Genomic DNA, 13,454 nt, shown 5'->3' on the forward strand with positions numbered 1-13,454 from the left:
CGTGTGCACGCGGCTCAGGCGGGCGCAGTGCATGCTGGGAGTTGTAGTGCCGGTGGGCCTACCACGCTCCTGCCGCGCAGCATGCGCCCTAGGCAGTGGTTTGCAAGCAGAAGTTGTGGGGACGAGGGCTAATGCCACGGCCGGCGAAGGGGGGAGTGATCTCTCCCGCTCTAGCCCCACAGAGAACGCTGCGGTTGAAGTTACGGGGTGGATGTAAACTGCCTGACACATTTTGGGGGATTTCCTCTCCCCTGGCTAACGGGTATGATCCGTTGTGTAGGCTTCCCTCTACGGCTGTGTAAATGGTACGGCCCGCCCCCTCTCTCTCCCTCCCCTTCCCCAGCAGGCGCGGCAAGTTCCATGGTAGAGTCTGCTCAGCCCCATCCCCCAACTCTACGCTCCCTCCCTCTCCGCTCTTAGAAGCACTGCTCCCATTGGCTGCGGCTCGGCGCTTTTGCCAATGAGGAAGCGGCTATCATGGAGGAAGGGAATAAATACAAGATGGCTGCTCCTATAAAACCAGGCGTTGGGCTTCTCCCCAGCGATGGGCGAATAGAAGCTTTAACCCGTGCTTTGAGGCCGCTCCACTGCTACCACCCGCACTGCCGCCACCCCCGGGGGCTAGTGGGACTCCGCCGGCCATCAACGCGCTCAGCCGCTCCCCATTTTTATCCGGTGGGGCCGAGGTCGGAGTGTGGAGCCTGAGAGGCCTAGGCCAGGCCCCTGCATCCTCCTTCCGGGGAGAGCAACGGCGGCCCCCGCCTGCCACCCCGCTGCTCTTATCCAACCGGGCCCAGGCTCCCTCTGGCAATGGCGGTCTCCAGGTCGGTATAAGCCCAGAGGGGGTGGGGGAAGAGGGCGGCAGCCCATGGGCCACAGCCCCCAAGGCAGCCTCTGCTGTGTGGGGCTGAAGAGGTGACTCGCTCCCGTTTCCTAATAGCCTCCTTAACCTCTTGAGGCCCCACCGGGGTATTATCCCTGCCCAGCATCATGTGCCACTTGCGGCCTCCCGTGTGTGCTTCTGGTGCTGCTGCTGCATGGCCCTGAGCGTGGGCTCAGTCCATTGCATGCCCGCTGGCCGGGGTAACTGCAGCCCTAGGAGCAGACAGAAGCCCATAGCTCAGTAAAGTGTGTGTGAACCCCGACCCCTCCTTCCTGCGATAAGGGTTTTTTCCCCATCCAACATCTTATACACACTGTCAAAGGATGTGCAGGCCACCCTTAAATGTTCATGCCGAAGGTTGGTGGAATCCTGCTACATCAAGGTATCAGTGTACTGGCACCTCGGGAGGTGATAGGAACTACTTTGCTTTGTCTGCCTCCTAGTATGCTAATAATAAAATCATAGGCTTCCACACAGAGCAGGATTAGGGAATCCTGGCTCGCTAGCTCCTAGGTGGTATCAGTTTAAACATATGTGAATCAGGGTGTGCTGGAGTTTAAAGTGTTTAAGGATACAACTTATAAAATACAAATATTTTATTACAAAATTAACTATAAATCACAATCATCCTTTGAACACAGGAAAAACTTCACAAGGGGATGCTTCCCTCTGCCCCCATCTAACCATTGCCTAGATGTTGTGACAGTGGGGATCAGATTTGGGGATAATCTGCATAGGTGGTACCCCTCTGTTTTAAAACTTCTGTAACAAAAGTGGATCCTAATCCTAAGACCTACATTAAGTATGTAGCGAGGTTCATATCTTTGTCAATACATCGTGTGATCTATTAGAATATGTGAATTTCATTCATCACTGAAAGCTGTTGTGAAACATGAATTCAAGCCTGCAATATGGATTTTTGTTGTTGTTTTTTCCCCTAGCAGCAGTGAGGCCAATTGATTTGACATGAGACGCTTTGAGGTTGACAATGCCACATGACAGTTTTTTTGATTGTTCTCTACTGCTCCCTTCAAAACAATGGTTTTGTATTGGGGTTTTGTCCTAAATTGGTCATATGAATTTAAAGCACTAGGAGATTATTTTAACAACCAACCTTTCTGCAATTAAATTCTGCTATCAGATGCTACATGTCATTTCCAACACAGCAATGTTATCCCTTTATTTTTGAGGCAGTCACTGTAAATTCTTCTGTTACACAAATTCTCTAATTACTTTATTTGCAATGTTGCAGATCAGTGGAATATTAAGAATTAGCTGAACAGTTGATACATATTTTAAAGCCTTGTCTACAATGAGGATTTGCTTCTGTTCCAAACTTCAGATGCTTGGAATCAAATGTGTTCCCTGTGTGTAGACAAGGCATATTTTGTAATTTAAGTGTTTAAAAAAAAAAGCTGTTTTAAGTTAATTAGTCATGTAGTTTCACTTGTGAGACACACTTGTTCCAATGGAAAGCTAGGCAGTTATTTCCAAAACTGTGAGACTAATTGAACAATACCATACAAAGTTTTATCCATTGTATGCTGTAAAAAGACATTAAATCCACAGAATTAGTGGAATATTTGTGAGAAACACTCCCAGGAAAGTTAGTAAGAAATCACTTCAGGAGCCAAGTAGTGTAAAGGAACTACATATTTTGAAACACTTGTAACAGTTTGGCTGTTCCTGTTGTCTCCAATGTTTCAGTCTACATGCAAAAGTGATACTGTATAAGTTTGGCCTCAGCACATTCTTACAATAGATACAGCAGAAACATCACAAAATGCAGATCATATACAGTAACTCTTGTTCTGACAAGTGACCTTTCTTTGAAGTTAAATATAAGAACAGGAACATTGTAGCAGTCTGTATTATACCTGATAATAGAAGACTATGTTTCCAAGAGTTCTCACTTCTGAACCCAGAAGTTTCAGCATGCTTTCCTTTCAAACTTGCATGAATATATAAATTGTTGGTGTTGATTAAATTAGGTTTGGTTGCTTAGTGTTATGGTCTTTACAAGCTTCATTATCATAGAGATCTGAACTCTCCCTGTGGATAGTTGTAGTTAAAAGTATGTTTTTACTTATGTATTAAAGAGCCAAGATTAATGTTCAATTTTAACTATAAATGGGGGGGTTGGGGGAGAAACAAGTCTAGCTGACTTAATATTGGTCTAGGATAATACACGATATTAGCCTTAGGGAAGTTTCTGGCTAACTTAGTCTTAGAACCTTGTTTCACAAATGAAGTCCTATTCCTGTGTTTGTAGCTGATTTGCTTTTATACTTCAAAAACCAAAAGATTGTCAAGTACCTTGCCGCACATGTGAAGATTAGCTTTGATTAGTGGTTGAATGGAAAAACCTTACTAAAATTTTAGTTCTGACAAGCCAAGCTCTGGACAGATGGTGAGAATCTGTAAACATTTTTTGTCGAAAACAGATTAGGAGATCTTATGCTGCTATAGTAAGATGCATTTGCTTTGTTAAAAAAAATAATTAAAACATGGCTATGGAATGAAGGAAATGGGTTTGTGGATATTAGTCCATGCTGTTGGATGAGGGATGGTGTGTGTCACCAGACTCTGCTGTCTTCTAGAAATTTTGCTTGTGGCAGAATCTTATTTTTTAGAGTCTGCTGGTTATTTCATTGTCTTGGTTTTTGTTTGTGTGTTTAGAACAAAATAGCAGAAGCCCCATAACAAAAGGACTTGCTAGATAGTAAAGCACAGATTATGTGCCAGATCTCCTGCAATACTACACACACAAGTAGGGGCTACCCAGTGGATATCATCCCCAAGAATAAATACAAATGGGTGTTTAGGCAGGTTAGCCTTCCTCTCAGGAGACAAACACATATTGCTACAGTGCCCCTTTCTCCAATCTCCAAGAATAAGCCTTGAACAGGGATAATTTGATGGGAATTCTCTTCTCTCCTCAACTTCTCCTTCCCCATTAGCTGTACAGGGCAATGTATCTGGGTAATAGAATTCTTTCTTGGTAGAAACAACCAGTGCGATAGCAAGAAATGTGTTCTTCCTCTTCTCTCTCACTAGGGTTATACACAAATGTGAGCATGGTAGGAACCCCTGCTTGAGAACGGAATTATAAACTTGTGGGACTGTGTGGAACTAGGTGGCTCAAGACAGGGACTAGTAATGGGATACAGCAAACCCTTTCACCTTAGTCACTTTCTCAAATCTGGCCCCTGTTATAGTGACAGTCATTATGATGTGATGGTGGTTTTGGTGCTCTTTGTGATTATAGGTTGCCTAGTGAACATTTTCACATCACAAACCACTATCACTGCAAAAAGGACACTATTCAGTATTGTTGCTGGATTTCAGCGATGTCTAAAGTATGTGTTGACATGAAGACTGAAAGGGGACACCGCCAGCTAAAAAGTTAATTAAGATATTTAACCAAAAAAGTTAAATTAAGCTATTTTTTAAAAAAAATCCCACCAAAGAGCCACTATAATTTAAAGAGGTTAGAGGGAACCTATTCTTCATTTTCTTTTGTATATTCAAAAACACTTTATATATCCTTGTTTCTTCTGCTTAGTCAGTCAATTACCTCCCAGAATAATGGGAAAATCTGCACTATACTGGGAGGGGAGAAGAAACATTTTTAAAATAGGAAAATGTGATAGTAAAATCAAAGAAAGTAGCAGAATGACTTTGTTACAGGTATAATACCTGCCCGTACCTTTAACTCACTTCATGAAATTGTTTAGATTTCTAGTTGTGTTCATTTGAAATACTTTCTTACCTCACTGGGGAAAATGTGAAGCACTTTAATAAGCAAGCCTGTAGAAGCATAAGCTGCTGCTGCCTGTACTATACCTGGTCAGTACTGAAAACCCAGAAACTGGTGTCTTATTTATAGCATCCTTCAGTTGCACACCCCCAAATTGGGACCATAATGCAGTACCCATATTCTGAATAGTTACGAAGGATGATCATGATAGTAAAGTTCCTGAGAATGGTTCATATGCTGGTCCTGGCAAGCCTTTATAAGGTGTGAGGCAGTGTTATATAAGAGTTCCTAAGAAGAGGTAACCTTGTTGTGGGCTCATAAACATCTAAAATTTCAAACTTAGTATATCATTAACAATCTCTGTCTGTCCCTCTCAAGGTAACCCAAAACATCCAGTAAAGGCCTGAAAAATCCATATGCTTGTAGAAACATTGTGTTGATGGGATTATAAGTTCTGGCAGAACATAAATGTACTTTAAAAAAAAATTCTAGCCTGTATGGTTTCAGATAACCTTTCAAATGGCAAATGTATGCACTGCTGACTTTCCAAGTCTGCATGTAGTTTCATTGCTACTGCTCTTCACTTTTCCAAGCAGCAACAGTAGTAGAGTGGAATTGACAGACTCGGGTCAGGTTGATTGCCATTTTAGAGCCTGTGAGTATTGGTGAAAGTTATATTGATGTGATTCTTATTAGTTTCATCAATACCCCAAGCTTTAAAATAACAATGAAACTGACATGAGTCTTGTCAGTTCCACTCTACTATGGTTGCTGCTTGGGAAAGTGAAACAGCAGTATAGGCAGGCACTCTAGTACTAAAATCTTACTAATGGAGACTGCCAAAGTTTGGAAGAAGACTACTGCCTGGCACTAGCTTCAGGCAGTTGGTAAAAGGATAGAGCAGTGGAAGTACCCCCCTCCCCCAATATAGCAGCAAGGAGATGTGAAACTTCTCAGACACCTCATAGTCAAAGACTGATATGAAAGATGAAACTCCTGAACAGGATTCAAGGCTAGAACCCTGATAGGAATTCCAGCAGCTGGAGCTGGGATTCTCACCAGGGTGTTTATAGATCTTGCTGGTATCTTTTGTATCAGTATCTGGCTATTAGGTGTTAATACATTTTTTTAAATCCTGGTCTAATGACTATTGTGCCATTTTGTTGCTTTTCTGTGTCATATATATGCTTCAGTTAGTTGACCGTAAGGGCCTGTTTCATCTCTCATTAAGGCAAGGGGACAAATTATAATCCCTTAAATGGGAGCTGGCTCAGGTCCTAAAATAAGTTTCTTGAGGCAGGGACCTTGCCTACTTATTTGATTGCAAAACATCATGCTAGCTTGGGGATACACTTTGTATATACATGTCTGCAATATACAAGTTATAGTTATAAAATATTTTAAAGTTAAGGTTGTACAGTGGAATAGTAAGGCTGCCTGTGCTTATGCATTACAGCAGTCTTTAATTGTTATCCCTTTTTTTTAAATACATGATCCCTATTTCATTACATAAAATTGATGGCTTTGTGCTTGACATAGTTATGTTAAACTGTTTGATAGACAGCAACAGAATATGTTCTGTTATGACACAATGTGCAAGCAGTGAAGTGAGGAGGCTTGCCTCATTCCATACATTTCTATTTCTCTCTGTACAAATAGTCATTTTTATTCCACAATGGCCCAACCTATGAAAAATGAAATACCAATCAATTTCATGTACATGTCTCAGAATTACATTGAATGTGCAGACATCAATTTTGTGAAAACTTTCTTTTGCTGATGCTGGTACATTGGAAGGTCATTTGTTTTTAACATATGTAAATCAGATTATATTAGATGATAAATAGGACTTCTTAAAAATTTTTAACTTGGCCATATCAAATTTTCACCAGGACATGAAAGGCACATTTATGGCCTCAGGACTGTATTCCTGCCAAACTTAAGTTTCTATCTCCTTCCTGCTTTTTAGTCAATTTAAAAAACATGCTTTCTCCCCACTCCTCCTATACTTAAAATGGCTCAGTTTATTTGGGTGAAACTTAGAAGAAGGAAAAAAAGTGCTCCTTGTCTCATAAAAGCATACTAAATTTCAGCAGTGTTTTATGACATGACTAACAGCTGTGTAACATTAAATATAGGCACTGCAATTGGTTATTTCTAGGCAGCGTGCATAGTGGATGTATTTGTGTTCCTCAGTATTTTAAGTTTTTAAAAGGCAACTGCTAAACACTTAGTCTAAAATATATTTTAGACTATGTGCTGAGCCACATATCCTGCATTTTATTTTTTGCGGGAGGCCTGTGGATTCCTTGGGTTTTTGCTTGATACCCTTGTGTGACTACACATTTCTCTAAGCTTATACCATGTTAGAAGCTACTTAAGTTGCCATTTACTGCAAAAAGCAACAAAAAAGCACAGAAGGGGATGCATACAGTTCCAAAAACAAAGGACTTTAAAGATTGTGGGCTTCTTTCCTCAGAATGTATTTATAGAAAGAAAGCAATGGACAAAACCTTTATTTTATTAACACTTGAACATCCTCCTTTCTTATTGATACTTTTAAATAAGCCTTAAATCAGCGGTTGCAGAACAAATGGAGATACCTGACAAGTTCAGGGAAGTAAACAAGGACTTGACTTAAAGTTAAATGCTTTACTGTGATATAAACAATGTAAGCGCAAACGCATAAAGGGATCATGACTTTTCCTCTACCATTGAAATGCAGATGGCTTTGGGGAAGAAAGCAGCCACTACAGTTGCACAAACAATTGTTTAGGGATGGCAAATGAAGGAAATGATTAAATTGTGGGTGAATTTGGCAGATGGACTGTGATTACATTAAGGTATCTGTAGAGGGAGGCTGGTTCCATTATTCTTTTTATATTTAAATATAAAATTCACTTTAGCATGTAATCTCTTTTTTTTTCAAAGCAGTTCAGAAATACCTTTGCTATTATTTCTATTTCTGTGACACTTAAGTTTAGTTCCCAAGCGCTCCCTTTATCTCTGTTGCTTGCTCATACTCAAGGCTTCTTTTCTGTGAAAAACACTATCCTCCTGTTCGGTTGAGAATTTCAGCTATAATCACAAGTGGTGGTCTTGTTTCTGTGTTGTACCTGTCCATTTAAACTGTGAGCTGTTTTGGGGGAGAGTCCTATTGTACATTTAGGGTGGTGGTATAGGTGTAGATAGGAGGTTGCCTCTCCATAGCTGAGGTTACAACCAGATTCCATTAGATAGCTGTACTTCTAATTCCACTACAACATTGGCTTGGAAAATTGGTTTGGCCTTACCATTGCTTGCTTTATTCTGAAGGGAAAAAAATGTCTGAAGTTTCAGGAGAACTTTTCAAATTTCGGTTTGCATTGCAAATCATTGATTACTCTGATTTTAAATTTTTAGTAGCGTCTGCTACTAAATTTTTGTCTGCCCATTAGCTCAGAAATGCCTCGGTGCTATCAAAGTAGAAAGCCAGATGTAATCAGACTGTTATTAACAACTGTGGTGTCTAGCTTCAGGATCAGTCCTACACCCACTGATTTCAGCAGGAGTTGTGAGCTGCAATCGTCCTCCCTTGATGTCAATTGATTTGGGGGTTTGGGGGAGGAAGAGGTTTGCCATTGACTTAATTGGGAGGAGGATAATGGGGTTGGAGGGGGAAGAGAGAGAATGTTTTTCCCCCTTTGTTAAAGTTTTGCAGCTTGGAAAAATATATTCTCCTAGACAAGGGGTGAGCAACCTTTCAGAAGTGGTGAGCTGAGTCTTCATTTATTCACTTTAATTTAAGGTTTCACATGCCAGTAATACATTTAAATGTTTTTAGAAGGTCTCTTTCTATAAGTCTATAATACATAACTAAACTATTGTTGTATGTAAAGTAAAGTTTTTAAAATGTTTAAGAAGCTTCATTTAAAATTAAATTAAAATGCAGAATTCCCTGGACCAGTGGCCAGGACTCAGGCAGTGTGAGTGCTACTGAAAATCAGCTCGTGTGCCGCCTTTGGCACCGTGCTGCAGGTTGCCTACCCTTGTCCTAGACCTTCCTGGTGAGAGACTTGTGTTCTTGAAGCTGTGAGATCAGGGGTCTAGTTCTGGCTGTACAGGTATAGGTGTTACTTAGAGGCAGTAGACTCTTGGTAGTTAAGATTGGAAATAAACTTTAGAATTTTGGAGGCTGGGTCATGATTGTGGTTTCTTGTGTAGTGATATGACAAATTCTTGTTTTTTCCTGGAAGAGGAAGTGGTGTGACCAGGCTAAACATTCTTTGAGTTCTTTGGAAAAAGGCTGGTAACTGGAGGGACAGATTGGGTTAAATGACAGACTTTTTGAGGATGTGGAAGATTGGAGTTGTTTTGGATCTTCATCTTGACAAGCTAATGTAGGCGAGCTTCATATTTATGACAAGTATTTTTAGTGATTTACTCATAGATTTTTTTTTTTAAATTTTTAAGGGCAGAAGGAACTATTTATTATCTAGTCTGCATATCCCCTCTGTAGTACAAACCATTGAGTATAATTCAAGAATTACTGGGTGAACAAAAAAAAATCAATGTCTAGATGAACTAAAATATATATTTTCAGAAAGGCTTCTAATCTTGATTTAAAGACTCTCTAAGTGGTGATGGAGTGTTTATCACACCCCTTGGCAAAGAGAGCCATTGATGTGCTCCACAATTAGAATGTGATTTACTAATAATTCTAACACTTCCATTCTTAAATTACTGTAGGAAAGTTTCATAAAGAAACTACTTATTCTTACAAAGTCCAATCTTTTTGCCTTAAATGTTGCTATCATGATGCCTCAGCTAACAGTGAGTTAAAGTATTATACAGAAGACCTCATATTTTATAATACTTGTTGTGCTGTTACTTCTTTGTTTGACACAAGTACCTCAAAGATTATATTGGTTTGGTGCTCACACATCTGGCTACTCAGCTAGGGGAAGAATGAGAATTGATGACAAAAGTGGCATCCAAAAGAAAGGCAGAACTTGACATAATGGATTATAAAATTTTTGCTTGAAATGCAGATTTAATGTAGAATATTAGGGTTATTTCTACTGGAGTCTTGTCCAAATGCACTCGTGTAATAGCACTTCTCCATGTCAGTGTTGGGATATAAAGTGTTACTGAAGTTCAAAGGCATTTCTATTCTGAAATAGAGAATTTCCATCCTGTTCTGAGATGAGCAATTAGTTGATCATGATTGTCAAACTTTGTGAATTCCCTTTTAATTCTCTGCAGGTTTATAAAAAGAAGTGGATAAACTAACTTTTTGTAATGAAAGATTTTTACTCCATTTTGGATTTGATCAATGTTCTGGTTTATTCTCAATTAGAAATTCTTTCAGAATGAGTAAACTTTTATTACTAAAAAACATAATTGCAGATCTGTTGGTCTATATCTTGTCAGTCCCCAAGCAACCAACTCCCCCCAAATTGTCAGGTGTGCTGGACGGTTTGATGGGATTATGTTAATAGTGTGAGCCAATCAAATTCTGCAAGTATAATCATTCAGCATTTTTTTTTCATCTGTGTAGGCTTGATCGTCTCTTCATTTTACTGGACACTGGTACCACACCGGTAACAAGAAAAGCAGCTGCACAGCAACTTGGGGAGGTGGTGAAACTCCATCCCCATGAACTGAATAATCTCTTATCTAAAGTAAGCATTTGTTTCTTAATGTAACATCAAAGCCTTGGCAAATAGAGAATTGAAATGAGAATAAAACTAGATTTGTATTTTTGATACTACAAGGAAGCCTTATTTGGCAGTCTCCTGTTTTTAGGAGACCACCTAAAAGAATCCCCTAAATATATTGATTACTATTCTGCTTCACTCTTAATTAGAAGACCACTTCCATTAAACAGCTAATTTATCAGCCTTTGGGATGGTCACTTAAGACTGATTTCACTATGTATTCTAGGTATGATTAATTTGTTCAACATCTGCTGTAATCTGGAAAGAGAAATTTAACTCTTTTCAGTTTCTTGCTGTTGCCTCATTAGTTCAAAATTTTGTTGAGCTACGTGTTGCAGGGTTAAAAGTGATTAGTAGCAAGGTGACAACTGGATGATTTTAAAGGACTGAAAATGAAAGATTTTCATTACTTCTAGATTTTAATCTGGCCAAATCCAGTGTGTGGGGTTTTTTGTTGTTTTTAAACAAAAAACAGAACCACCAAAATTAATATTTGTCAGACAGCAGTGGCAACAGAATGGTCTCATCTCTGTTCTTATTGAATGGGTATTTATACCACAATTGATGCTATCATCTGAGTGGCCAGAGTTATGAATATTATGCCACTTTTACCAAAAGAGAGTGTTCTGAGAAAATAGTCTAGATTTTAAAAAGAAGCAAGTTGATTAGAATGATAAGAAACAGTTTTGTGTCCTAACTACTTGTTTGAGTTTATTGTACCAGATTATTAATGGTGTTTCTTGATGGGCAGCACGAATGCTATTGATAATAAAGCAATGTGTATTCTCACTGTTTCTTCCAGGTCCCAGCTGTCTTTCAAATGGAGCCTTTTGACCCATTGCATTTAAAATGATCTTTTCTTGATCAGAGCACTGGATGGCTGCTGTACTCGTGAAATTAAAATTTATTTAAAGGTTTAGATAACAATTCATTTTCAAATCTCTCTTTAAAGGTGTTAATATACTTAAGGAGTACAAATTGGGATACTCGCATTGCAGCTGGCCAGGCTGTTGAAGCAATAGTGAAAAATGTACCCGAGTGGAAGCCAACTCCAAGACCAAAACAAGGTGCTTTTAAGTTAACTATATACAGTTGATGATCACTCTAATATACACTTACTCTGGTATAAAACTTGTCAGACAGTCTTTTCCAATCTGCTTTACAAGCCCTGTCTGCAGGCTGCATACGTAGAATCCATACTCAACCTCTTAATGGGGTTTGGCTTTATTAACAAAGAATACAACATAAGGTTCCACCAAATCTTCTAGACCCCAGAAAACACCCTCCCTTTTCTCTTTTATTAAAAAAACACAAAAAAAACCCCAAAACAGGTGGGATAATAAAGTGCCTACCGTAATGAAAAAGCAGAATTCCATTAATCCTTAAAGCTTTACTGTTAGAGTTGAGTGTTTGAAGCCTATTGCAAACACTTCCCCCCTCTGCCTCCCCACTTTGCACTCTTACACCACTGAACATGTCTGCCTAGGAGAAGATGGAGTCACGTGATATTATTGTGTTGCTTTGCCCAGATATTTCCTGAACATCTCCAGTTACTTTTTTCTATAAAAGCCCTGCAATGCTAAAACTACTAAGAACAAGGTCTGTATGTACTGTTTTTCTAATTTTGGAGTTAGTGAAGCCATTTGATCCTACTGATGTTTGGTGGCCCAATGTATGTTGCTGTATTATCCTGGTTCTGTTACCTGAATGCTAAATAAAATTATTGGACAAGTCAGTTCTCCCTTCTGTCTTTTAGGTATGTACACACACACAACACTTGTGCTTTTGTAAAAATGAAGAAAATAGGCTGTACTAATTTTGATTTGGGTACATAGACTTCCTAATAAAGCACACTAGGCTATAAATGAGCAAGATTTTTGTATATTTCAATTAGGAAAGCAAATAATTGGTCTACTTTTTAGACCTTGGATAGGTCCACATTTATGTTTGAAGTACATAAATCTTGACATGCCCCATGAGCCTGCAAATCAGTTTGTGCACAAAGTAGGCATGTAAATGCACAGCTACTTATGGTCTGAAAATCAAGCATAAGCATCTGCATCAAGGCAACATATCAAGACAGATATTTTTATTGACTCAGATGGATTGCAGTATGTAGATTCTTCCTTCCATGAAGCCTTTAAACTCGCAAAATAAAATGTGTGCATTTCTTAGTTTTCTGAGAAACTCTTCCTTCTTTCCCACCTTTGCCCCCTGCTACTCATGTGAAAGAGCATTGGTATTGACTGTTTCCTTAAGTTGTATTTTTAATTTCTATCTAGAATCTGATTCAGAAATTCCTTTAGATGATTCATATGCCAGTGATCGGCTGCATTTTGATAGATTTGATATCTGTCGACTGTTAAAACATGGAGCATCTCTTCTTGGATCTGCTGGTGCAGAGTTTGAGGTCCAAGATGACAAATCAGGTATGTGTTCTGTTTGATTTTTATCTGTATATAGATGGATTTCCCATTTATCAGTGTGTGACCATATTATAGGCTGTGACAGTCGAGGCTCTTCCATACTGCTAGGAAGTAGGTGTGGGGAACTTGTTAAATCATAACTATCTTTTGGTTTGAATTCTCTCTTTAGGGTAGAGGAATGAATTATTACTACACGTCTCTGCTTGGAAAAATAGTTCCTGCACTAAAGTAGTGGAATTGATTTTAGTCATTGTCCCAGCAGAGCTATGATAAATGCAGGAAAAAAATGAAATAAGGTTTTGCAGTTGAGTTCAAAGGGAATATGACAGGAGAAGAAAAAAATAAGGTTTCTACAGCAACAATAATTCAGCCACATTGTGCATGTACAAGTTTTCTATTTTTGGCCTAAGTCTGTTGTAATATCTCTTTGCATTTCCTGTATGTGTTGTAAGTGATTGCTTTTCCTGTCTTTTTATAAAATCATGGATTTTGACAGCTCAACCTTAATGTTGGATAGCATAGTTTGGGGGTTCTCAAATGTTTTCATAGGGTGGACTGCATTTTAACAGAACTTGTGAATGAGGTCTTGCAGACCTCTCATGTAATAATCCTATGACAACCACAGCATTTGATTACATGGAAAAACAATATCAGGAAAGCTCTGTTTTAGTTTTGTTAGTGAAGAA

At 39.0% G+C, this 13,454-nt stretch overlaps 1 protein-coding gene across 4 annotated transcripts in view; it reads left to right on the top strand.

The window, feature by feature from the left end:
* Window positions 1-112: 112 nt before the first annotated feature.
* Window positions 113-13,454, top strand: part of BTAF1 (B-TFIID TATA-box binding protein associated factor 1) — a 103,104-nt gene continuing 89,762 nt past the window's right edge. For 2 of the 4 annotated variants that reach the window (XM_039482529.1, XM_039482530.1), the window contains exons 1-4: window positions 113-262; window positions 10,183-10,306; window positions 11,295-11,409; window positions 12,625-12,771. In XM_039482529.1, the coding sequence (XP_039338463.1) occupies window positions 132-262; window positions 10,183-10,306; window positions 11,295-11,409; window positions 12,625-12,771 (517 nt within the window). In that variant the 5' untranslated portion in view covers window positions 113-131. Of the gene's footprint in view, window positions 263-504; window positions 825-10,182; window positions 10,307-11,294; window positions 11,410-12,624; window positions 12,772-13,454 lie in introns of those variants that run through there. The other 2 variants (XM_039482531.1, XM_039482532.1) reach the window with 1 other exon arrangement.

This window comes from Mauremys reevesii, linkage group 7, assembly GCF_016161935.1.
Source record: "Mauremys reevesii isolate NIE-2019 linkage group 7, ASM1616193v1, whole genome shotgun sequence".
NCBI classification, from domain to species: Eukaryota; Metazoa; Chordata; order Testudines; family Geoemydidae; genus Mauremys; species Mauremys reevesii.